The sequence below is a fragment of the Podarcis vaucheri genome, assembly GCF_965113315.1.
Source record: "Podarcis vaucheri genome assembly, chromosome: 17".
NCBI classification, from domain to species: domain Eukaryota; kingdom Metazoa; phylum Chordata; class Lepidosauria; order Squamata; family Lacertidae; genus Podarcis; species Podarcis vaucheri.
Genome location: NC_138755.1, coordinates 4,123,200 through 4,149,256, shown reverse-complemented (window position 1 = coordinate 4,149,256; position 26,057 = coordinate 4,123,200). Strand labels below are relative to the sequence as shown.

Here is a 26,057-nt window from a genome sequence, read left to right as displayed (position 1 = left end):
ACCAGGGAATAGAAGCCTCAGGTCTGGAGCCCACCAAACCTCTGTACCTGACCCTCAAGAATCTCTCCAGGCCACATCCTTCACCAGCCCTCACTGAGTGTTTTTGCCTGGCTGCAATTTGTCCTTGAACTCTGACAATGCTACTTGCTTGCCTGGACAGAGGATGGTGAGGGGTGTGTGACCATGAAGAAACTAGCCTGCTGTGCAAAAGTAAAAGTCACAGTTAATACTTGCCCGACTTTTGCCTCTGGCCCTGCCCACCATTGGCATGTGGCCCTCATAAGGTTGACCAGGAGAGAATGTGAAAAAGGTCCTAGGGATCTTAGTGAACCACAAGCTTAACATGAGTCAACAGCAGCAAAGAAGAAGAGGAGGAGGAAGAAGAAGAAGAAGAAGAGGAAGAAGAAGAAGAAGAAGAAGAAGAAGAAGAAGAAGAAGTAGTGCTATTTTAGGTGGCATCAACAGAAGTCTAGTGACCAGATCAAGGGGAATAATAGCACGATTGTATTCTGCCTTGGTCAGACTACACCTGGAATATTTTATTGCGTGTTCTAAAGTTATGTTTTATTATCACATTTTTGTATTGTATTGCATTGGATTGTTATAAGGTGTACATTCTTTGTTTCTTCAGCTTGTAAACCGCCTGGTTTTGGCTATTGTAAGATAGAAAGATGGTATACAAAGTAAAAGTGATGATGATGGAATACTGTGTCCAATTCTGGGCACCACAATTTAGGAAGGATGTTTACAAGCTGGAACATGTGCAGAGGACGGCAACCAAGATGATGAACGGTCTAGAAATGAAGGCTCAAATCTGCTGTCACTTTGCACTGCTGTTGATAATCATAGAATCCTGGAATTTTAGGAGCAGCACCATTCCAGGCACTTAAAATAATTTATTCAGTCACCTCTCCCTTTTCATTGCGGATCCGCCGGTTGAACTCCTTTCCTTCTATGCACAAGAAGTCCTCCCCTGGCTGGATGATGCCACACTTGGCGGCAATGGCCCGGGCTGTGTTTATGTTGTCTCCTGTCACCATGCGAACTGTGATGCCGGCACGTTGGCATTTGCGAATGGCATCTGGCACCTGCAAAGGAGGCACAGGGCTCACGTTGATTTTCTGCAATTCAACATGTTTGCTGAGCAATCACTTGCCCCCATATTGAAACTGCTAGCTGGTTTTGTTGTAATATACAGTTATTGATTCCCTCACATGCATGAAAGGGTTAACCTGAGCCCTGAGCTCAAGTTACCAGAGAGGATCAGTCTCTCCCCAACCCCCTTCTGGGTCTTTTCTCTTGGTGCTTCCTGGAACAAACAAGAAGCCATGTAAAGCTGACTTCTATATATTACTCAAATGAAGGAAATGGGCACAAATGTTCTTACATTTGCAAGTTATTCTACTAATTTTGCTAATGATGGGAATTCCTTCTCCAACTGCTGGAAATCAGTTAGCCATTTCTCTGGCTTCTAAAATTTCAGTAGGCATTGCTAGTTATGCCTTTGCTGCCATGAGAGCTAGAAACATGATGCCCATTTTGCCTAAAATTATAAAAGCAGAAATTCTTAGGACGCTGAATTCTGCAACAAATTCTGGGTTGTTGTTGTGCCATTCAGCAGAATTGCAGCATTCATGGAGCATTAGCAAAGTTCTCCCTGGGTCCAAGTCCAACATACTATCTACTGTATCATGCAAGTGGTTGAAATCCATATTTTTGTCATTGTTATTAGCAGGGGTCCTGTCTGTCTGAGATCTTAGAACTGGAATCAATTCTCCTCACCCAGAAAACACTCAGGATGGGCTGTGAGTCCCAAAGGACAGACAGGGATTTGTTCACAGAAAAGGCACCCTAGTTTAGCTGTTACCTCAGGCCGCACGGGATCCTCAATTCCCACCACAGCAATGCACGTCAAGTCTATTACAATATCGTTCTCACTGTCCCATTCGGGCTCCTTCCCTGCTGGGAAATCGCGGTAGGCTATGCAGATAGTCCTCAGTCCATCACATGCCATGGGCTCTATCACCTTCTTCACCATTTCATCTCGGTCACGGGGCCGGAAGGTGCGCAACTCCCCATTACTGTTGAGAATGTTTGTGCACCTGGAAAAGGGGTAAAGAGGAACAGTTTACAGAGGATTATTTTCTCTTGAATATGCAGCTTTGCCACACATGATATGCAGCAGCTTGGTCCACCAGGCTCCTTATTACTTGCACCTGAAGGGGTGCCTCAGGGTTCTGTTCTAGGCCTGTTGTTGTTCAACATCTTAATACACAACTTGGATAGAGGAATTGAGGTGATGCTCCTCAAATTTGCAGATGACCTCCAACTGGGGGCGGGATAGCTAATGCCACCAAAGACAGCATTGGGATTCAAAACAACCTTAACAGACTGGAGAACTGGACCAAAACTAACAATATCAATTGCAATATAGGGCCAAATGTAAGGTTTTACACTTAGGCAGGAATAAGCAGCTGCACAAATCTAAGATGGGGAACACTTCCAGTGTGATTACTTTTGTTGGCATCCATCTGTTGCAGTAGACAGTGGAGTGCACCTCCAGGGGTGAAGTCAAGATGCTGGAGAATCATAGCACCTGCTGTGGCTGCAGAGACCAGGCTCTGACTTCTGGACATTCTCAATGGTCTCACTGCCTTCTGAAGTAAGGCAACCTTCTCAGTACAGTACTGACATCCAGTAGTCCAAAAGTGCCCTGAAATTTCCTTTCCCCCATGTGAAGACCTTTTTATGTGCCTTACTTCTTAAAATATAATTTGAAACTGTTTGAACTTACTGAGTTTTTTGTGTCCCCTAACATCACCACCATTAGTGATGTATACTTCTCTGCAGCTTTCTTGTTTTAGTAAAATTTGCTCTTTTTATTTGTTTTAAATTGTGAGCAACATTGAAAGCATTTTTGGAGTTAAAAAGCAGGGCAGAGATGCTGCCAAAGGACTGCATGATACTGTACATACATTATCGTGTATTCTCAAGTGTTGTTGTTATGTTGGTGCAAATTTCAGAGCACTCAGCTAATTCTGGGGCAGTAGCAACAACTTGTGTGGGCATCATTTAAACTCATACAAGGGAGCGCAGACTCACTTTTTAAGGACGATTTCAGAAGCGCCTTTGCTGAAGAGGCGGTAGCCGCCATCAGGCATGCAGATGACGGTGCTCATGGATTTGCGGACAGAATTAAAGGTGTAAACCTTGTAGAGCTTCTCCTCAGGGATCTGTTCACGCACAGGCTGGTAGTCACGTCGCAGGTCAAGCACAAAGCCCAGCAGTGAACACTCCGTCTTGTTGCCGACCTGGCGTGGCAAGCCCCCCTCTTTCTCTGGAGGCTGGAGGAAGCAGAGAATAAGAAAGGAGAGCCTCATTCTTCAGTTCTCCAAACCTCATCCGTTTCCTCCGCCAATGGGCTGAACTAAAAGTTTTGGGATCCCACAACTGCAGCCCTGCAACAGGCCTTGAATTTGGAGGAATATCTACACATACATTTATACTGTGGCTTCCTCTCCGCATGGATTTTTGGGAACTGTAGTGGATTACAACTTTCTGATCAAAAGTTCTTAGTGTCCTCAAACTACAATTCCCAGGGTTATTTGGGGAGCACAACAACAGAAATACAGCTGTGTAACCAACGTAAGTATGCAGAATGCAGCTGAGGAGAGTTGAATCCTCCCCAAATCCTCTGTCTATCTTCCTGCAGGCTCGCTTCCTTATTTTATTTATGTTTATGATTATCATTGCATTTATTCATTGCTTACTACATAAAATATCTCAAAGTTACTTACAATTAGGAAAGCGTGTGTAATACAAAAGCAAAAACACATCAGAAAGTTAAAAGAGCATTATTGTTCATCCTGCAATAACATAAAAAGGAAAAATCCTATGCCAATCTACTAGACACTTTTTATTCTAACTGGGGGGAAAGTGTCTGGGAAGCAGATTGCAAGGAGGTAAACCCAAGGAATCAGGAGGGTTCAGATCCTATCTCACTCATATGTCATAAAGGTAAAGGGACCCCTGACTGCTGACTCTGGGGTTGCGGCGCTCATCTCGCTTTATTGGCTGAGGGAGCCGGCGTACAGCTTCCAGGTCATGTGGCCAGCATGACTAAGCCGCTTCTGGTGAACCAGAGCAGCGCATGGAAACGCCGTTTACCTTCCCGCCAGAGTGGTACCTATTTATCTACTTGCACTTTGACGTGCTTTCGAACTGCTAGGTGGGCAGGAGCAGGGACCGAGCAACAGGAGCTCACCCCGTCGCGGGGATTCAAACTGCCAACCTTCTGATCGGCAAGTCCTAGGCTCTGTGGTTTAACCCACAGCGCCACCCACATCCTCATATGCCATACCAGCTCTTAAAACTGATATTTCTCCCTTGCTTTATAAATGATGGGGGCAAAATAACATTTACAGTGGACCAAGAGAATATGCCAGAGTCTTCCACAACATTTATGAGTTCCATCCTTCTGAGCTGCCCTAACATTCAAATGGCACCCAAAGGTAGTATTGCAGCATTGGCCTATCTAGCCTGAGGATGCAGTGGGGCAGCATCCCTGGCCCCCACTCACTAGTATCTTGGTGGTGTAGGCACTGTTGATGGCGATGGCGTGCACAAGCAGATCCAAATTCTTGGGTGTAAGGTTGCTGGGGTCAGGGGTCTCCTTGTAGTGAGTGTCACCCATGTAGGACTGCACAACGGTCATGCGATTGGTGGTCAAGGTGCCTGTCTTGTCAGAGCAGATGGCGGTGGCATTGCCCATGGTCTCACAGGCATCCAGGTGTCGAACCAGATTATTGTCCTTCATCATTTTCTGCAGTCAAAGAATGAGATCAGGAGTTTAGCTGTACCCTAGTGTCTTCCTCTAAGGTGCTGAGGGGTGTGTGTTGAAGCAGGACCTCCCACAGTCAGCTACCATCTAGGCTGTCAGCTGACCCCACAGAAGACCCCACAGTCAGCTGACATCCCAAAATATGCTGAGGCACCAGCCATTCCTTCTAAGCATGTCAAGTCATCTGAAAAATGCTTCCCATCAGCCAGCAATGAAGACTCTCTCTTGCTTTGCCTAACATCATACTAGCCCTGAACCAGCTCCCTTTACATCATATATCTAATGCAGTATTTGATCTCAGCCTCTTCTGCTTCTGTGTCACGGTTCAGCCGACACAGACCTTGAACCTGATGAGGACCAAGGGGAGCAGGACCCTCCAACGATCTTCATACTACCAATGACTCCAACAAACCAACACATCTGGACATATTTGCCCCAGGACTGGAGATACCTTACACCAGTTGCCATTCTGCCCCTTATTTCTCACTCTAGGGTCAAGGAGCAATGGAGACAGAGAGCTGGGCAGGAACTTCAGAGATGCTGCTGAAATGCTTGCACATGAGGCTATCCAGGGGATGGGGCAGTGCAGGGAGACAACTGCTTGGACCAGGGCCTGGTGGGCCTCCAGGTCCTATACAAGCTTCCAGTTTGAGCTGCTGCATTGCTGGAGCAGCAAGACCCATCTAAGCTGCAGCCTTCCTGACCTGGGGAAATGGACACTCCTATTTTCCTGACCTGTAGCTTGTTCATGACTATGCCTCCTGTCTAGCATGTCTACGGCCTTATCAAGGCCAGGCCCAGATTCTTTGGGACCTTCTGTAAGCTAGGCCCCAGGCCTGGCACTCTTCTTGACTGAATCTAGCAGATATTGTACTGAGGGCAGAGCAGAAACAAAACACAGAAGGATCTAAAACACCATGCATCTAACTCCCATGGAAGTCTATCAAATCAATGCTATACCTTAATTTGTAAGAGATGACTGTCAGAAGGCACTACTTTTGCCAACCTGGTATTTTAGAGACAGTCTCTCACATGGGAAGGATACCAACCCTGTGATGTATGCCAGACACAGAAAATTTGATTCTTACCTTCACAGAATAGGCTAAGGAGATAGTGACGGCCAGTGGGAGGCCTTCAGGGACGGCCACAACCAGGACAGTGACACCAATAATGAAGAACTTGACAAAGTATTGCACATAGACAGGGGTGCACTCAGCCAACCATGCCTTCCCATCGATTACAAATGTCTCAATAACAAAATACAGAACCAGGATGATGACAGTGATGGCTGACATCACCAGCCCTGGCAGGAGTAAGAGAAAGAAAGAGAAACGAACAATCAGGTGTGACAATTAGACCTACGCCTGAGTACCTGTGATAACCCACCCAGACCAAGTTCCACACTTTAAGAATATTATGGCTCTAAAGCCAGAACACGAGGAATTGAAACTAAGGCTGTGTACACACAACATTGTATTCAATGCTCACTGAGATCTCTTTTTTTTCTATCTAGTCTACACACATTCAGGACATATTGCACATTTTATGCCCCTGAAAATAGCTTTTCACAGCAGTGGCGTAGCGTGGGTTGTCAGTGCCTGGGGCAAGGCAAGTAATTTGCGCCCCCTAACCCCTAACCTGCCACCGCTGCCAGCTTCTTGCTGCTGCCTGGTCTGGTCTGGTGTGGTTCTCTCCCGCGCTCAGCGCTGCGCTGGGCGGCCGCTGCACTGTCCCTCCCCCAGATAGTCCCTCGCTCTCTCTCCGCACCGCACGCCTGGCACCCACCCCCTCCACAGTGGGCGGCGACCCAGCGGCTCAGATTGGATTCGCACAGCCAGCACTGCAGTGAGAGAGAGTGAGTGAGCCAGGTAGGGGCAGAGAGCTGCGAGTGCGAGCGCCCCCCCGATGTTGCGCCCGGTGCGGCCGGCCCCCCTGCACCCCCCACGCTACGCCACTGTTTCACAGTTCCAAAAATAAAGGCTCAATGCAAATTGATTTTGCAATACACCTCACCCCTCCCATGTCCATTTGGAAATGGACGGAGTCAGTCCCAGTAATGAGGGTGTATCCACACCTGCCTAACAATGTTGTGGGCCTAACAAGGTCACAATTACCAATTCTTCATTCACCTGGGGCATGTGCAGGAAGGAAAAGGTGTGGGTAACCTAACTGAGGGATTTCAAGCACATTGTCAAGGAATCCCACCTACCCTTGCGGGCAGCAGGGTCATTCTAGAATTTATGTTGAGGATTAGCATGAATGATTCCATATTCAAAAAAACTACATTTTTGCACTACAGATAGGAAGTGTGTCCACATCCTAAGTCTCCTTTGCAAGGCGCCTTTGCACATTACTCATTCAGTCCCCAAAGCCACGTCAGTTTTTTCTGCTAAGACAAGGGTTGATAGGAGCGAAAGGCAAAGGAATTAAAATGTTCAGAAACTTGCAGGGTGATGGGGTGGAAGAGAAAGAGGATCAACGGGTAACCTCTTTTATATTGTTTCATATCTAAGTTGAGCAGTGAGAAATTGGGGGCAGCCTTCACAGGTCACAGATATTTTTGGAGAACTGAGCACTGGAGACTTGTTATTTACAAATATGCAAATTGATTTATGGAGGTGCCAGAGGAAGCAAACAGGTGATCAGTGCTGCCTCGCTGCAACAACTGAGTTTTTAACCACTTTTTTGCTACCCAAATTCAAACTACCGTATTTTTCGCTGTATAACACGCACCCGACCATAACACGCACATAGTTTTTAGAGGAGGAAAATCCGTAGGCATGCCACCCGTAGGCATTCCCTCCATAACACACATAGACATTTCCCCTTACTTTTTAGGAGGAAAAAAGTGAGTGTTGTGGTGCAAAAAATACGGTAAACACTATTCAGTTCTCTTTGTTCACAAAGTTCTTTTGACCTTCCTCAGATCGGAAAAACCTGATTTCCCACCTTCACCTTAGCGAGTTGGGTGTGATTTCCATTCTAAACAATTGAGGCAGCCAAGTGCCCATTGTCTCCTCTCAATGACCAGACCAGGCAGATCTACTATGAAACTAATGAAGCTTAAGCTTCAGGGTCCCTAATCTCTGAGGGGCCCCAGAAGTGACTTTAGTGCACATTGCTTTAAAAAATGGGTCTAGTACAACTCAAATTTACTAATTTTTTGTTGTATACACAGTATTTCAAAAATCCCAAGTCTGAGTCTGCAGCACAGATGTTGTAAAGGTGGAGGATTGCGTTAAGTTGGCTGCTAATTCTTTCCCCTTTTTAACACAGGTCAAGACCACTGAGATGAATAACAATGAGTTCATGAACGTACTTAAGCGGATACCAAAAATCGCACTCACAGAAGATTTGTGGAGATCTGCCATGGAACAACCCCATTGAAGAAGATAGCAGTGGTTACCCGGACCTTGTTGCTGGTTGTGAAGCCCCCCCCCATTATTTCAAGCTTCAGGGCCCCGAAAATGTAGGTCCACCACTGGACCAGACCACACAAGGCTTAAGGAGAGACCCATTTCTCCGCAGAGCAAAGTGGGGATTGGGTCACACAACATTACTAATTGGAAGAGTTCTCCAAAATGGGGCAGGCCAATGATGCATTGGGCACCACCACCTCCAGTCCGTATGGGAAAAGGCTGCGTGTCAAATTCAGCTTCCTGAGAATCTCTGTTTCTAGTCCTTGTCAAGGTTAAGACGATATGCCTCAAAGTGGTCAATGCCTGCTGAAACCTCAGAAGACAGAGGAGAGGCTGAATATGGTTTTCATTGCTTCTGGCTGGGGCTCCAATAACCAAGACATTTCATTTCATTGTCCCTCCCAAACATTGATAAAACCTGAAGGGATGATCAAAAGTGTAAAAAGAGAGAAATAAATTGTTCAAAATAAAAGGAAATAAATTCATGCAGAACTTGCTTTTCTTCTTCTTTTTGGGGGGGCGGGAAGGAGAAGAGGAATTCATTTCTTTTTGTCATGCAGAGCACAAAGTCCTAGCTGCATCTTGTTTCCCATCCCATAAGAAAGGCCACCCTCCTGCTACTTCTCAGCATGGGTCGCTCTGCTTGGTCCTGTGAGACGGCACCCCAACATACCTGCTTTCCCGATCTGCACAGCCAGTTTGGTGAGCTTCCCTTGCAGGACAGATTTCTCTTTTTTGGGCACACTGGCTTTCTTCTTCTCTCGCTCTTCCATCTCACCACCTTCTGCACTTTTCAGGGGTTGCATCTCCATGGCAACTGCCCCATCCTGCTTTTTGGCTACAGAGAGAGGGGGGGGGAGCAAAACACTGGTTCACCCATAAGGGAAGAATATCTGTCCCACCCTACTGTCATATTAATCCTACAGCTAGGATTGACACAAAACAAAACAAAAACAAACAAACAAACAAAAAAGCCATCCTGCTCTTGTGCTGTTAAACAGCGTCCTGAGGCACTAGAAATAAGATACTGAAGCAGGAGCTGGGCAGCCATCTGTCAGGGGTGCTGCCATTGCAAGATTCATGCATGGAGCAGAGAGTTGGATAAGATGATACAGGAAGCTGCCTTCTAGCCTTGGTCCATGTAGCTCAATATTGTCTACACTGGCTGGCAGCAGCTCTCCGGGATTTCAGGCAGAAGTCTCTCTCAGCCCTACCTGGAGATGCCAGTGGGGACTGAACCTGGGACCTTCTTGCATGCTCTATCACTGAGCTACAGCCCTTCCCTTAGGGTCCTCTAATGACTTCCAAGGCCCTTTCCAACTCTAAATTCTATGGCAGATGAGGTTTTCCACATATAAAGGTAAAGGTAAAGGGACCACTGACTGTTAGGTCCTGTCATGGCCGACTCTGGGGTTGCGGCGCTCATCTCGCTTTATTGGCAGAGGGAGCCGGCGTACAGCTTCCAGGTCATGTGGCCAGCAGGACTAAGCCGCTTCTGGCGGACCAGAGCAGCGCATGGAAATGCCATTTACCTTCCCGCCAGAGCGGTACCTGTTGATCTACTTGCACTTTGACATGCTTTCAAACTGCTAGGTGGGCAGGAGCAGGGACCGAGCAATGGGAGCTCACCCTGTCACGGGGATTCGAACCGCCGACCTTCTGATTGGCAAGTCCTAGGCTCTGTGGTTTAACCCACAGTGCCACCCGTGTCCGTTTCCCCATATACCCCCCCAAAAAAACCCCCAGCAGCTGAATTTCTGTGTCACAAGGGTCTGGGTCACAGAAAAAGTGGCAGCCCCATCCCCTGACTGCTCTAGTGGGGCTCCATTCCCTGCAGCACATCTTGCGCCATCAGGGATGGGGAAGCCTTCCCCTTCTGGGGGCCGCATCCTGCTGATGATCGGGGCCAAAGACAAAAGCCCATGGGGCAACAGGTGTGACTTTGTACAATTTGCCACTTTCCAGCCATGCAAAAAAGAACAGCAATAACCACCCCGGAGTCCCTGCCTCTCTCTCATACCCCCCCAAGCTAGCAAGAGGCAAGCAAGAGTTCATGGACACATTCAAGCAGCCAATGCACTTAAGGAGGGGGTGCAGTAGTGAGGAGTGTGGCCTGGGGGGAGTCCTGTTGAGGGCTAGACACAGAGGAGTGGAAAGCTAGATTTGACCCCTGCCTTGATGTTCCATTCCCCTGTTCCAGAAGCTTCCTTGGGGGAAATAGGAATTTGCCTCCTCCTAGGGTAAAGTCGAGTGAAGAGCTGGTTTCTTAGAGGACCAGTTTCAGATCTATCTGCAGAAGGCAGCACACACAGGCATCCACACTGTCTCTTGTTGCCTCTTTCGCATTTTCTCTCAACCCACAATACACCCCAGCTGTCCAAAAATATATACAGCCACTCTAGTGCAGTCTTATCACAGGAATATCTCCCATTTAGAGACAGTGGAACTAAATATAGTTTAATTGTCATAGCCTCTCCCAGTGAACTCTGGGAATTGTGGTTCCCTGAATGAGATCTTTTAGACAAAAATCTCAGCACCTTTACACAAAACTACAATTCCTAGAGTCCTTTATAGGAAAGTCCTTCTAGTGCACAATTCAGGTGAACAATTCTTTACATGGTAGGTCCAAAAAGGCTTGTGCTCAGTTGGACAGCACTTTCTAATACTTACATACATGGCTATTGAACCAAGAGAAACACAGGCGTGCATGTGTGCGCACACATGCACACCACTCCTATCCCTTGTGATTCTAAATACCCAACACTGTCTGACATGCCAACACGTATTTTGATAACACTCTCCCACTAGCCTTTGTACAAGATGCTCATTTCCTGTGAACCATAGGAGTGTCAGGTCCAATACTGGAGTTCCAAAATCTCTGAGTTTATATTCCAGCTCCATAACTGACAAATATATGCAATCTCTGCACTTTGGTACACCCCTGTCTGTAAACAGGGGATGTTTTTATTCTTTTGTAACAACTACAGGAACTTTTCTGGTTGTGTTGGCTCTGCTTATTCTGAGCAGCAGGTGGCAGGCCAAGGACTCTCTTAGTGTGACCAGAGGCAGAAGGAGATCAACCCTCCTGCTTTCATAATTGCACAGAAGGAAGAATGTGGAGAGGTGCAGCTTGGCGGGCAAAGGTTGGAAAAATTGCACCCGCTTGCCAACTGACCAGGATAAATACAGCTTGGCTACCTTTTATAATTTTTAGGTCAGTTGCCAGAAAAACAAGGGGCAAAATCACTCTACCCTTCAGTCCTCATTCACATGTGTGTGTTTTAAGCTGTACAGCTAGGTGAATACAAAGATTTTGTGTTGGTGCTACCAAGGGTTACCATCTGAAGACCTCCAAAATCAGGAACTCACTGTGAATTTTTAAGAAAATAATGTATAACATGTGTCAGAACATTTTAGCAGCACTTCATTTGAATATACCACCCTTGTAATGTACGAAATTGAAGTTGTTTTGTGCAGTTATGGTGCATGTCACAAATCAATGAGGTTTCTCGTTTGCCTTGAAATGAGAAAGTCTCAACTGCTAGACTTGTTCAGAATGTATGGGCTCTGCCCACAACTTACCCAAACTTCACTGGGCTCTGCTCCTGTCTCCATTGCAGGCTGGCTCTGGGCTTTGCTCCCCAAGTTAGCAAGCTTATTACCCAGCTCCACCTCTCATGTATTTCAAGAGATAACAACCCTAACAGGAGCTCTGCATGCTTTTGCCTTTGGTCACACAAGGTCTTGCTTTGCTTTGTTTAAACATGTCAGTTTTCTGAATGCAAATTACATATAGGGCTAGGAAATCTAGAATCAGTCTGTTAAAGCCTGGTGATGACTAACTGTTTCCACTATGGATACTACTCCAGCTAAATGTAGAACTACAGGGGAGGCATTCAAAATGTGTTGGGGGAGTGTCCCGGGATTTTTACCTTTGTTCTGATTATTCTCCACTGCCCCATCCTGCTGCTTTCCTACAACAGAAGAAGGGAACGCAAACACAGGACGCTTGAGAACAGACAACACGGCACCAGCACAGAACACACAGTATGGAGACAGCATGGGCATTGACAAACAAGACATCCCACCCCATCCCACTTTGCCCCATGGAAGAAGCTGGCTAGGTGACTTTACAAGGACATATGGACAGGCAGAGCATCTATTGAGAAAGAAAACGGACTTAATCTGGAGGGCTCCATTTCTGAGTCAGTTAGCAGATTTCCTGCTCCACCCACTACAAAACCACACACATAGCCCAGGCTGGGTGTGATCAAGAAGGATATCTTATTGGTTGTAGAAGTGCAGAGGGTGGGAGCTGGTTAAGGCAGGTTGCTGTTAGTGCACAGTGCTCAAGGTGAGAGAGAAAAGGAAGTGGGACAGTTTAGTGTCTGGTTAGGCTGGACTTGAACTGCATCCATTGAAAAGAAATGGGATAGCTTCAGATCCCTCTGAAAAAGAGGGGGTAGCAACTGACTCTGTCTCAACCCATAGCAAGCCCTGGATGTACATGCAGAATACATGGATATAATGAAGTGTGCATTAATACAGCAACAGATATGCATATGTTTATTGGTTATTTAAAGTGAAATGCACTGAAAAACAGCATGTTTCCTACTATAGAGGATGTTTCTTAGGGAAGCCCATTAATATTGCCCTATGAGGACCTTTAGAAAGCTGGTAAAATGTTACTTATTTTGCAAGAGAATGGGAATGTGCATATGTGAACTTTTGCTACTGATTCTGTGGTTTGGCTGTTGGAGTTGATGCTGTTTTTGTGTAAACCCAGTGTTTCCATGGAGGCAGCCACAGTCCCCCCCCAATACAATTCCCTCAGAGAGTGACAGAAGGTCACCAGATACTGGTATTTTTAGGGGAACTTGCTTCGCTCCACTGAAAGCAGCAGCAGCAGCTGCAGCAGCAGCAGCAAGAAGATCTGTCACATCAGCTGCTCCAGAATTCTTCTGCAGCTTTCTAAAGACGGGAGGGGCTTTTGGCGGAGGACCAAGGCCGGCATTACTGGGCCCTCAGATTGGTAGGATTATGAGTTCCAAAGTGGGCTCTGTGATCTGGTCGTGATGATCCACTTGGCTCCCATCAGGTGAGATCCAAGCACTGCTGCTTCCTCCTCCATCCCTGCCCATATATTATAAACTGCTGCGGCTTTGACAGCATCAACTACATTCCCTGGGCTCTCCTGCCAGGCTTTCCTTTTTGGTTTTAATGGTGCTGCTTTAAAAAGGATTGATTGTGCTGCTGTTGCAATGTTGCAGCGAACCACCCTGGTGCGCCTCCGGCAAGTTGGATGGCAGGTAATGAACAAGCAAGCAAGCAAATAACCTAAATGGCAGCAGTGTGGGTTGTCTGTGTTGCAATCACAGCTGACAGGAGTGCCCCTTCAAGAGAGCTGTGGCCTAGTGTGTGCATCTCTATGTGTGTGGAGGAATTGCTGCCTTCTAAGAATGTGCAAGGATGAAGGGGGATGCTTAGAAATGCATGTCGTCAGTGTCACATGGTGAGGTGGCAGCAGCATGCCTCTGACTGACAGCTGCTAGGAGGGCAACGAGGACGGTGGTGTTAGGGATGCTGTCCTCATGCCCTGCTTGTGAGCTTCTGAGGGGCATCTGGCTGAACATTGAGAGGAACAAGGCTGCTGAACTAGGTGGTCCTCTGGCCGGAACCAGCCAGGCTCTTCTAATGTTCTCGCTGGTGAGGACATACGTGTCATGGATGCATGTCTAGCATGCATGGTTGGCCTGTCTGGGAGCGTATGCATGTATTCTGGAGATGCAGATATATGCCCTTCTGCACATACCCCCCTTGTTCTCAGTTTCGGAAGTCTCTGCATTAGCGTCTAGGGGAAATGAATGAAAGAAGGGACCATGGGAAAGAGAAGGTTGGAGTGCAAGAGGAGGGGAAGAAGTGCAAGAGGGGTCAGACGTGGTGGGGATCAGGGAAAAGAAAAACAAAACATTAATAAATAAATGTTCAGGGTGAACTGACAGAACGCAGCCGCCAGGGGGCCAAAAGGCCCTCCTCTCCCAGTGCTCCTTTCTGGGCTTGGTCCTGAAGGCAGGTTCAGAACCAACGAAACACAGTGCTCCAAATTCCTCCTCCCCAGAGCTGATCCAGGAGGATATGGAGGCTGATGGTAGACCTGGGTGATATTTCAGTTCAATAACAGTCTGAAACTGGTATGAAGTTCAAATCGTGATACTGGCTTCAGAATTTTTGAGCTGGCAATACATTGCGGCTCCCTGGCTGCCACCAGCACAGGGCATTTTACTCCCTGTATGTTTGCCTTTGCCCAAGCAAGCTGGGTCGGTCAGGAGGAAAGAGGCAGCCTGCTCCGCTTGGCAAAGGCCAGCACACAGGCAGGCAGGCAGGCAGGCAGGAGGAGCACCTTCTCAGGCTCTCTCTGCTGAGGTTGGGTTGCAGAGGGAGGGAGGGAGGGCGGGGGCAGGATCTCCTTTGCCCAAGCAAGTGGACAGCCTCCTTCCCTTCCTCCTGGTTGCTCCTCTCTCCCTCCACAGCCCAGCTGCTTTTTCAGCCTTTCCCTGTGTTATTTCAGACACTGTTATTTCACTATATTGCAATGGTTAGCTGGTGATATATCACAATGTTGAAAACCAGATATTGCCCAGCCCTTGTTGATGGTATCAAATGCCAACAAGAGATCAGGAAGCAGGAGCAAGGACACACTCCAGCTGTCCTGCTCTCTGCAGAGGTCATCCATTTGACAAAGGCCAACTCAGTTCCATGAGCAGGCCTGAACCCAGATTGGAACGGATCTATATACTACTACAGTGATACCTTGGTTCTCAAACTTAATCCATTCTGGGAGTCTGTTCAACTCCTGAAACCATTTGAAAACCAAGGCATGGCTTCCAGTTGGCTGGAGGAGCTTTCTGCACTCATGCAGAAGCAGCATCAGATGTTTGGCTTCCAAAAAACGTTTGCAAACCGGAACACTTACGTGTGGGTTTGCGGCATTCGGGAACCGATTTGTTTGGCCACTAAGCCGCTCGGGAACAAGGGTTCCACTGTACTAACAATAACAATGATGATTTTATTATGTGTACCTCGCCCATCTGACTGAATTGCCCCAGCCACTCTGGGCAGCTTCGAATAAAATACAAAAACACAGTAAAATATCAAACATTAAAAACTTCCCTCTACAGGGCTGCTTCCAGATGTCTTTTAAAAGTCAGATAGTTGTTTACTTCCTTGACATCTGATGGGAGGGTGTTCCACACGGCGGGCGCCACTACTGATAAGGCCTTCTGCCTGGTTCCCTGTAGCTTAACTTCTCACAGTGAGGGAACCATCAGAAGGTTATTATCCAGACCCTTGGTGCTGGATCTCAGCATTTGGGCTGATTGATGGGGGTGGAGATGCTCCTTCAGGTATACAGGGTTGAGGCCATTTAGGGCTTTAAAGGTTAGCACAAACACTCTTAAACATACTGGAAGCCAATGTAGGTCTTTGGACCAGTGTTGTATGTTCCCATCGGCCACTTCCAGTCACCAGTCTAGCATCCACATTCTGGATTAATTGTAGTTTCTGAGTCATCTTCAAAGGTAGTCCCACATAGAACGCATTGCAATCCAAGTAGGCGATAACCAGAACATGAACCACTCTGGTGAGACAGTCCAGAGGCAGGTAGGGTCTCAGCAGGCATATTAAAAGGAGCTGGTAAACAGCTGTCTTGAATGCAGAATTAATCTGGCCTCCATGGACAGCTGTGAGTCCCAGGCAGCACACCTGGTTCTTTAGGGACACAGTTACCTCATTTAGGACCAGGGAGTCCCCCACACCTACTCACCCGCTGTCCCCCATAAATAGTACTTGTCGGGATTCAATCTCAATACATTGACTGCCATCCATCTTCCAACTGCCTCCAGACAGGCACACAAGACATTCACTGTCTTCACTGGTTCCAATTTAAACAAGAGGTAGAGCTGGGTATCATCCACATATTGGTGAACACCCAGCCTCAACCGCCTGATGATCTCTCCCAGTGGCTTTATATAAAAAGCACAGCAGAGTGGACGGAGTCCTGAGTCACCCCACAAGTAAGCACCCAGGGGTCCAAACACTCACTCCAACACTACTTTCTGGACATGGCCCAGGAAGAAGGAGCAGAACCACTGCATAACAGTGTCCCCAGCTCCCAACCCTTCCACGGTTTTTGGGAACGATAGATCAGCAGAGTTGTTTAGCTTTTGGGGGGGGGGGGCAACAAGGATCGACAAGGAATGGCCCGTGATCGACTGGTTGGACATTCCTGGATTAAGATATGTTTGTCTTGAGGAAGTATAGAATTAGGCTGCCTGTTGGAAACAACAGAAGGAGAAGACTGGGAGGAGTGAAAAGATTTCGTCCTATAGAGCTATTTTCCTTGAAAACTGGAACCTTGTTGAACTGGGAGTGATTGAGTGGAGTTACTTCAGTGTTTCTACACCTTATGTGGGTCTGAGGTAGTTAATGAGTTGAACCCTTCTTGTACTGAAGGCCCAACAATAAAGAGACAAACGCCGAAGGCTTTGAGTCATGACCAGTCTCTTTTCTGAATCAGACTCCAAAAATGATGAGCCATAATTCGGCAGATGAGTCAACAATGTTGAGCAAGAGTGCCGAGTCAAATGCAATTACACTGTGATGCCCTTTAGATGTTCTCCTGGCTGTGTGGGAGTCACTTACCCATGTGCAACTGAGAGGACATTTAAATGGCCCAATCACACGGGCCTTTCCCATGGAATCAGCAAACCCTCTCCCTGCTCTAGGAGCAGCACCTTTTCTGTGCAAAGGACCCTCGTAGTTTACCTCTCTGCATGTGGCTGGGCTATTTAAATGCTCCCAGTTGCATGAGGAGCTGCCTATGAATAATCAGCTCCTATGTCGCCACAAGAACATTGAAAGGACACTTGTGCCAAAGGACAGCTGGATGGGACTGTTTTACATCAGGGAAAAGAGGTGACCTGCACCTGCACCTGGATCTGGATCAATAGGGCAAAGGGATGATGGGGAAATTGAGAGGAGGGCTGGCAGCAGAGCTGGCTGGTCAAGCATTTCTGCTTCAATTTTTTATTTTCTTTTTTAAAAAACACACAAGTCCTTGTGAAAGTTCATCAGTATTTTAGTGTAGATTTCTTCAAATAAATACATTTTTGTATGCCATTTTGCCTAATATGTGGGAACTAGGTAAGCTGAAGAGAGGCTTAGACTGTCAAGAAGTGAAGCATGTTAGACAAAAGCAGGAATGAGGAGCAAGGTCTGTAACAGCTGTGTCTGGTTTCACAGATGGAGAAGTCACAGGAAAAGGTAGTAGGGACTGAAAGAGGCAAGATCCAATCCAGATAGGGAAGGTGGTAAAGTGAGGGACAGAGCCAGAAAAGCTGGTGGGCCCGGGAGACTTAATGAGCCCAACAGAGGTGCAGTTCTGTCTCAGCCCTCAAGTTTGAGTCTGCTCTCCACCACTGTAAGAACCCCCCTAAACTGCTATCCAGGAACAACAGGTCAACATCTACAGCCCACAAAATACTTATTTGGTATCCAGTGCTACTGACCAATGATGCTGAGTTATAGTATGAGGCAAACATGTTTAATAGTGTAAGTTAAACAGCCGATTCACGGAAAGATCTGGGCAGCAATATAGTACTGTGTGAGATATTGACTCTGTCCACATTCTACTTTTGCAGCACTTTTGAGTCACATTATTTTCCTCAAATAATTCTGGGCATTGTAGTTTGTTAAGGGCTGGAAATTGTTTGTGAAAGGTAAACGACAGTGCCCAGAATTCTTTAGGGAAAGAATGTCTGAAGGCACAGCTCTGCTTGTATAACCAAGGACAGCAGGATGATGCTAAACTTGAGGGCACTTGAATGAATTTGATGACCTTGAAGGCAATATCTAAGTAGTGAGGTCCTATTATGTTGTAACCATGATTGTGTGCATTGACTTAATACTACACAGATGAGAGACATTGTGGACAAAAGCTGGCCAATTTTGAAAACATTGTTGAAAGACAGACCAGAGAGAGACTGATCATGTCACTTTTGCATTGGTAAACAAATGGCTGACCTGAACATGAAGACTTGAAATGTGTCACAAAGGCTACAGATATGCACTGGGGAATGGCTTACCTAGGCCAGAGGGAATACCTTACCTTTTTTGTCTTTCTTTTCCTCCTCTTCTCCACCAGCACCCAGCAAAGTGAAGATAATCCCAGTCTGTGAGTTGACCCCAACGGCTGTAACAACCATTCGCCCAGAGCCTTCCATGACGTGGGTACCTGGGAAAACAAAGGGAGAGTCCGTAGGGTATCAGAAGAAAGTTGGAAACCAAGCCAAGAGCAGAAGCCTCAGATCCCTTGGAGTCACTACAAGATCCCATAGGCCAGTGGCTATTCAACCGTGCCCTGGGGAACACTGTGGTTCCGTGGAAGCTGAACAGGAATTTCTTGATGAGAAGACCAATAAAGGCAAACAACTCCCCTGAAAGGTAATTTGCCAACCACTAACAATTTTCCTTCAGGATCTGCAGCCACGGGAAAGTACAGGGTGATTTTTAGGTACATTATGTTTATGTGGGACATTGGTGAGCCTGAAAGTCCTGGCCAACACTCTGCATATGCCCCCTAGACCACCCTCCAGGATCCTTTGTAAATGTTCATGAGTGTTTTGACAGACAAAATGAGGCACAAAAGGTTTCCTGAAGGTGGAAAGTTTGAAAACCATGGGGTGGTTGCCTACTAAGTGTTGCTCAGAGTAGACCAGTTGAAATGAATGAACCTAAATTAGCAAGAGTCATTCATTTCAGTGGGTCTGTTCTGAGTAAAACTTAGTTGAATACCACCCCACAGTTGAGTAAATGATCACTTGGGTAGCCCCACTTCTCCCAGCTTCAGCCCCTTGTTGTACAGGAATTATGGGACTTGGGTGCCAACTGTAGTGGATGGATGAGGAGGAAGATTGTCAGGGTCCTCAAGCAGTGTGAGGTGCCTCCAGCCCCATATTTCCTGAAAGGAGGTGGGGAAAATGCAATTTAGTAGAATAGTAAAAATAATGGGCATTGGTGCGTGTCAGAGGCGCCAGCTTGCAAGGGTGATTGGGAGCCCCTATGTCATGTGTGTGATGTTGTGATGTCCCAATGTTGCACATGTGACGTCAAGATGTTGGGAGGAGCCAGAGATGGGTAGGCTTTGGGAAGATGGTGGGAGGGCTCTTGGACCCTGTTGGAGCATTGCACCTCCCTCCCTAAGCTGGGCAGAAGCTTCCTGGGCTTTGGGAAGGGGGCGCCAGGCATCTGACAGGATGCTGGAGCCCTCCTTCCTCCTTCCCAAAGCTCTGTGCTTTTGGGACTTCGGGGTGGGGATGGCAGTGGCTTCTTTCTCCTCCATGGCTGTCTCTGGATATGTTCTTCTCCCTCCCTTTCACTGTGCTAGGCTTTAGACTGTCTGCGCTCTCTCCAAATTTCAACTCTCCTTAGAATCTTCTCTAGTTCTCTCCCAGCCTCTTCAGAATCTCCTCCAAACCCTCCAGGCTCCTGCAGTAGCTCCTGCAACAGCTCCCAACATGCTTCAGATGTGCTACTGCAAGCTAAATGGTGTTAAGATCAGCAGAGAGAGCCTTCTAAGCTACTGAATAGCAACAATAATAATTTTATTATTGGTAGCCTGCCATCTGACTGGCTTGCTCCAGCTACTCTGGGTGGCTTCCAACAAATATAAAAGCGTAAGAAAACATCCCTTCTCACAGAGGTCCATGCATCTGGCCCCTTCATTGTATAGTGGTACCTCGGGTTAAGTACTTAATTCGTTCCAGAGGTCCGTTCTTAACCTGAAACTGTTCTTAACCTGAAGCACCACTTTAGCTAATGGGGCCTCCTGCTGCCACCGCGCCGCCGGAGCACGATTTCTGTTCTCATCCTGAAGCAAAGTTCTTAACCCAAGGTACTATTTCTGGGTTAGCGGAGTCTGTAACCTGAAGTGTATGTAACCTGAAGCGTATGTAACCCGAGGTACCACTGTATAGCTTTTGTCATATGCTGAAGACCATACCCTATTATTTCAATAATAAATTGTTTTAACTTATTTTAAGATTGTGTTTTTCAATTGCTGTAACACACCCTTATGGTGAAGGCCGAGTAATAAATCTAATAAATAATAATAATAAGTTGCATTTTGCAGTTGCACTTTTTTTTAAAATATTGTTGCAAGGGTGACTGTCACACTTATTGTGAACGGAGTATGGTTTTGCAACAGGAGCTGGAACTGATGGAAGGCAATAGGAGAACTGGCCCAGTCGCCAAGGCAATGGGGGCACACTTCTGCTCCTGACACCCATTCCTACATCATTGGCATATGCCAAAGTCACCATGGGTGCCACAGCAGCATTCGCAAGCTCTCCTACAGCAGAGGTTTTCAAGTTGTGATCCAGGGAGCTCCGAGGGAAGTTTATCTGGGGCTTTGCAAGGAGAAGATCAGCAGTGGTGATAGCAGCTACAGGTGAAGCTACAGGGTGGCTTTAAGCTTTAAGACTCAGTTCGTGTGAGGCAAGTAGGCCCCCAGCTCCTTAAACCAAAGGGGGCTCTATGGCAGCCACACTCGTCCCTTGCAGATGCACCACAGTGGAAAGGGTTTCCTGAAACCAGAGAATTTGGAGGCTACTGTCAGGGGCGGAGGAAGGGGTGTGTGGTGGGGGCGGTGCAGCCCAGGTGTCATCACTGAGGGGGTGACATTCGGCGTGCCGCCCGCTTATGACTCCCAAGCCTAACCTGAGCTGTCAGGGGAAGGGGTGGAGCTGTGCCACCTTGCCAGCGGCCTTTCCCCCTTCCTCCTTCATTTTGATAGCTTGGGGGAGGCTTGGGAGTCACGGGTGGGTGGCGTGCCATTGCCCCCCACTCCCGGGCTGCTTCCTGGGGGAGGGAAGCCTCCCCTGAGCTGTCAAAAGGAATGGGGAAGGGAGGAAGGCTACTGGCAAAGCAGCATGGCTCCCTCCCCCCCCCCCCGCCCAGGAAACAGCCTGCCATGGGACACTGGGAGCACAGGGGCAGCTAGTTCCGCCTCTGGCTACTGTCAGTGCACAGCAACCAAATCAGCACATGATCCTTCTGGCTTTCCTGAACTGCATCCCTTTCTTTCTTGTTCGCTCACCTGACAGCAGCATGGGATCCTTTTCCACTGATTTGCGCACGTGATCTGACTCCCCCGTCAAGGAGCTCTCATCAATCTTGAGATCGTTCCCCTGGATAAGCACCCCATCTGCAGGAAGCAAGTCACCTGGAGAAAGAAGCAGGTCAGAGTCATGGTCTCAAAGAACAACTCTGCTTAGGCTGCAATCCTATAAACACTTACCTAGGAGGAGTAATTCCCACAGGACTCAGTGCATCTCAGGAGACATGCACAGGATAGTGCTGTTCGTCTCCAAATACCACCTTCTGTTCCCTATCCCATCTCAGTTTCTTAACGCTAGCAGGGGTGCCCATTTAATTACCCAATCCATATACTATGTTTGGAATATGTGGTCTGCTAGAAGGATGTTCTCAATGTTTGTTCTACCACTGCAAAGCTTTCTGAACCTGGAATTATGAGGATGCCTTCTCCCCCATGTGCCACTGCAAATCTCTTGACAGTGCACCCATGCATCACATCTGCAAGGGAACCTCGCATAGAGGTAGTCTCTTGGTAACTGCTCCACAGCTGTGAACCAGCCCCATCTGATGCCACAGGCACCCTTCATGCAGCAAGGATCTCAAGGATTCCTCAGCAGATGTTAGATCTCAGGACTGTCACAGATCAAATCCCAAAAGTTTATCTTGATATCACCACCCAGGCTCTCCCTGTAACAGTCACGCCTTCAGCAGGCCCCCAGTAATAAATCCAGCCCAGCCCACCCAGTCCCTTCCTTGCCCCTTACCATATTTGATTTGAGCAATGTCCCCGGCAACCAGTTCAGCCACAGGGATCTGGACCTGTTGCCCATTGCGGATGACGGCAAACTTCTGCTCCTGCTCTATGCGGCTCTGCAGACCTCGGAACTGCTTCTCCTTACTCCAGTCATTGAAGGCTGTGACCAACACTACACAGATCACCGAGAGCAGGATGGCAGCACCCTCAATCCAACCAGCTTCTGACTCACCATCATCCTCTGCACTGGCTGCCAGGTTCCCGCAGACTAGGAAAATGGGGGAGAAAAAGAAGGTGTTGGAGAGGGAGGAGGCTCCTATCATTATGACCACATCATCCTTCAGTCAGGGATGACGAACCAAGGTACCTCCAGAAGACACTGGATGACAACTCCCATCATTCTTAGCCACGGAGTGGGGATGGTGGGAGTTGGGGTACAACAGTCTCTAGAAGGCCACCATTTTCCCATACCTGTCTTAAGTCTTCGAGGTTTTTTCTTACAGAATTTTTATTAAAGGCAGAGGTCTGGGGCCCTGCTCAGCAGATCACTTTGCCATCTAAAGCAGAGGTGGGGGCTAGACATTAAGATCATGAAGTCCAGAGTCTGAAATTACCTAAATCACCTAAATCCAGATTGTCAGTTCCCATTCTGTGAATGAGGCAAGTTAATTTTCTGGTGTACATATGTCCCGAACATCTCACAACCTTCAAGTATGTTCCATAAATATAAATTTATCTTGGTGAATTTGCTTGTTGTTAACTACCAACCACTACTACATGGATCTGGATGATTGCCAAAGGCTACCCTAAATGGGTCATTGTATAGGTACGCTTGGAGTGTAAAGCCCAGTTCAGACATGGACTTGTGCAGGAGGACTATGGGAATAGAAGTCCTCTACCTCAGAGGGTTGTTATGCAGCTGAAAGAAGTAGAGAATCACATAATACTCTTTGTACATTAAAAGTACTTCATAGGAACAGGAAAACAAATGAATCAGCAGAGTAGATAAATGGAGCAGTCGGTGGAAAGTGATGGAGAACTCGATAAATTTCAGAAGACTGGAAAGCAGAAATAGTTGTTGATTCGATGGATGTTTCAAGAAGGCACATTGATCTTCTGTTGAAAGACAGATCTTAGTTTTGACCTCAGCTTCGTGAAGCCAAAGGCAGTCTGTGTGGGCCTGGGATCAGGCCTGGGATCCCCAACATATGAAGCTCACCTTGCTTCTACAAGATAGAAGGGCATTCAAGTCTGTTAGCACCCAGGCTGTGGGACACCTTGCCTTGTAATATTAAGCAAGCACTTCAGCACTTTGCTTCAAATGCCTGCTTAAGACCTTATATTGTTGTTTAATGAATGCTAGCTGCCCTGGGATCTTATCTTGTTGGACTTCCAACTCCCATCAGCCCAGGCTCTCACAGCCAATGGTGAAGGATGATACAGCTCAACATCTTCTGGAGGGCCACAGGCTGCCAGCCCTGCTGCAGGGTCTTATGGGAAAGGCAATATTCTAGATAGGCTGGCTCAGAGCCCGCCTTTTTCCTTTAATTCCAAGACTAGCAGGCCATTACCTCCTTGAGAAGGGAGTTCTGCTCTCCAACAGATCTAATGACTCTATAAGGAGCACATCTCACCTTCACTTTCTTCGCCTGGTGGAGCATAAAAAGACAACCCCAGGGAGATTATGGCAGCAATTTCAAGAATGATCAATGTCACATCTTGGAGGGCCTCCCATACTAACTGCAGGAAGGTCTTAGGCTTCTTTGGGGGGATGAAGTTCTGTCCGTAGATCTGCCTTCTCTTTTCCAGGTCAGCTGTGTTGTCCGAGAGGCCTGCGGAGGTGGAGGGGGGAAGAAGAGAGAGCAGATGACATCAAGCTGTACAAGTTGTAATTCCAAAACTAGGTGATTTATGGAGGGCTGTTGCCTGCTTGTCCATAAAAATGCTCCAAGTGGTGTGTAAAGTTCAAATGTACTAGGGAAAAATACATTTAAAAAGCAAAGATTAAAAAACAAAGAGTGGATTTCCTGAATTGGTGAGGGGTTGGGTAGATGGCTTTTGAGGGTCCCTTCCATCTCTAGTGTCTCTTTGTGTAATTTCCAGTTCCCAACATTCTTTCTCCCTGTGGCCTAGGCTTAAATACTTGCCCTTGATACGCTACTCTTCCATATGCAAGCTATTTTCTTTTAGCGTGGAGGAGCATCCAGTCAAGTGAACCCATCCCCTTATACTTTGAAATGGTACAGCCAAGACACAGGCTAACTATCCCAGTGAGAAATTCCTGACTACATGTGCCTAGACCTGGGATGGGGAACCTGTGGCCCTCAGATGTTGTTGGACTCCATCATTCCTGATCATTAGCCATGCTGACTGGGACTTGAGTCCAGCAGGTTCCCCACGCATGACCTAGACTATGAAATGTCATGGATGGAACCAGGAGTTCCCTGTTGCTGTTGTTTGGTTTAAGAGAGACAGGGAGCACCTCCAGTCTATTGCCATTTTGGAGTGGGATTCAATCATATACAGTGGTACCTTGGGTTACAGACGCTTTGGGTTACAAACTCTGCTAACCAGGAAGTGGTTGCTCCAGGTTAAAAACTTTGCCCCAGGATAAGAATGCAGCGGCAGTGGGAGGCCCCATTAGCTAAAGTGGTACGTCAGGTTAAGAACCGTTTCAGGTTAAGAACAAACCTCTGGAACGAATTAAGTTCTTAACCCGAGGTACCATTGTACTGTACTGGCAAATTCAGGATGTACAGTTATAGTTGATTGGGAGGTCTTCTGCAATAAACCCACTTCCCCCCAAAGTGAGGGAAAGTGAAAGTGAAATGCAGTGGAAAGGTTGGGGCACATTTGCCTTGATGCAACATAATCTAACTTCACAAGCAAATCAGAACAAATGCTCATTATATATCCAGCCTCCTCTAATCTCCCTGGAAACAACTCAGGATGAATGCTCAATAAACAGGTTGTCTGGAAGCAGCCAAAGAGAGGCCCAATAAAGTCATTGCCTGGCTTCCTGACTGGTGTGTCCTCTAAGCTGGGGATGGGGAATCTCTGGCCCTCTAGATGCTGTTAGACTCATCAGCCTCAGGCAGCAAAGGCAAAGGTCAGGAATGATGGGAATTGTAGTCCAACAAATATCTTGAAGGCCACAGGTTTCCCAAACCCTGCCCTTCGCTTTCCACAACAAAAGGATATATTTTTGTTGGGAGGAAAGGGTGATGGAATGGAAGCAGAGGCTTGACAACCATATGTCAGGAGTGCTCTGATGGTGTTTCCTGATTGGCAGGGGGTTGGACTCGATGGCCCTTGTGGTCTCTTCCAACTCTATGATTCTATGATTCTAAGTTGTGCACTGGCATTTGGATATTTCACCCAGAATCATAGAATCATAGAATTGTAGAACCTGCTTCACCACAGCTTGGGCTTGGTCACATGAGGATCCACAAAGAGGAATTTGTTCATTCTGTTAAAGGTACTCAAGGACTGCCTATCCCCATATGAACTGACCGGGACCCTGCAATACATGGGGCTGCCTATGAAGACCGTTCACAAACTTCAGATGGTGTAGAATTCAGTGGCCAGGTTGCTCACTGGGGCAAGACAGTTTGAGCATATAACACTAATCCTGACCCAACTGCACTGGCTACCAATTATTTTCTGGGCCCAATTCAAAGTGCTGGTTTTGACCTATAAAGCCTTATGGCGCAGAACAGCAACACCTTAAGGACTGCCTCTCCTCAGATGAACCTATCTGAACCCTGTAATAATCATCTGAGGCCCTTCTTCTGTGCCTCCTCCACGAGGGGTCCTAAGGATGTGAACACAAGAATGGGCCTTTTCTGCAGTGGCTCCTTGTTTGTGGAACGTGCTCCCCAAGGAGGGCTGC

The 26,057-nt window shown here is 47.3% G+C and overlaps 1 protein-coding gene across 8 annotated transcripts in view; it reads right to left on the bottom strand.

Annotated features, from left to right (window-relative positions):
- Positions 1 to 26,057, bottom strand: part of ATP2B3 (ATPase plasma membrane Ca2+ transporting 3) — a 120,583-nt gene that overhangs the window by 37,172 nt on the left and 57,354 nt on the right. For 4 of the 8 annotated variants that reach the window (XM_082205714.1, XM_082205711.1, XM_082205708.1 and 1 more), the window contains 12 exons: positions 23,800 to 23,997; positions 22,176 to 22,433; positions 21,413 to 21,538; positions 18,425 to 18,550; positions 14,072 to 14,110; positions 12,192 to 12,233; positions 8,933 to 9,097; positions 5,929 to 6,143; positions 4,580 to 4,822; positions 3,103 to 3,344; positions 1,868 to 2,102; positions 909 to 1,088 (listed from right to left, as the gene is read on the bottom strand). In XM_082205714.1, coding sequence (XP_082061840.1) covers positions 909 to 1,088; positions 1,868 to 2,102; positions 3,103 to 3,344; positions 4,580 to 4,822; positions 5,929 to 6,143; positions 8,933 to 9,097; positions 12,192 to 12,233; positions 14,072 to 14,110; positions 18,425 to 18,550; positions 21,413 to 21,538; positions 22,176 to 22,433; positions 23,800 to 23,997 — 2,069 coding nt within the window. The remainder of the gene's footprint in view (positions 1 to 908; positions 1,089 to 1,867; positions 2,103 to 3,102; positions 3,345 to 4,579; positions 4,823 to 5,928; positions 6,144 to 8,932; positions 9,098 to 12,191; positions 12,234 to 14,071; positions 14,111 to 18,424; positions 18,551 to 21,412; positions 21,539 to 22,175; positions 22,434 to 23,799; positions 23,998 to 26,057) is intronic. The other 4 variants (XM_082205712.1, XM_082205709.1, XM_082205713.1 and 1 more) reach the window with 2 other exon arrangements.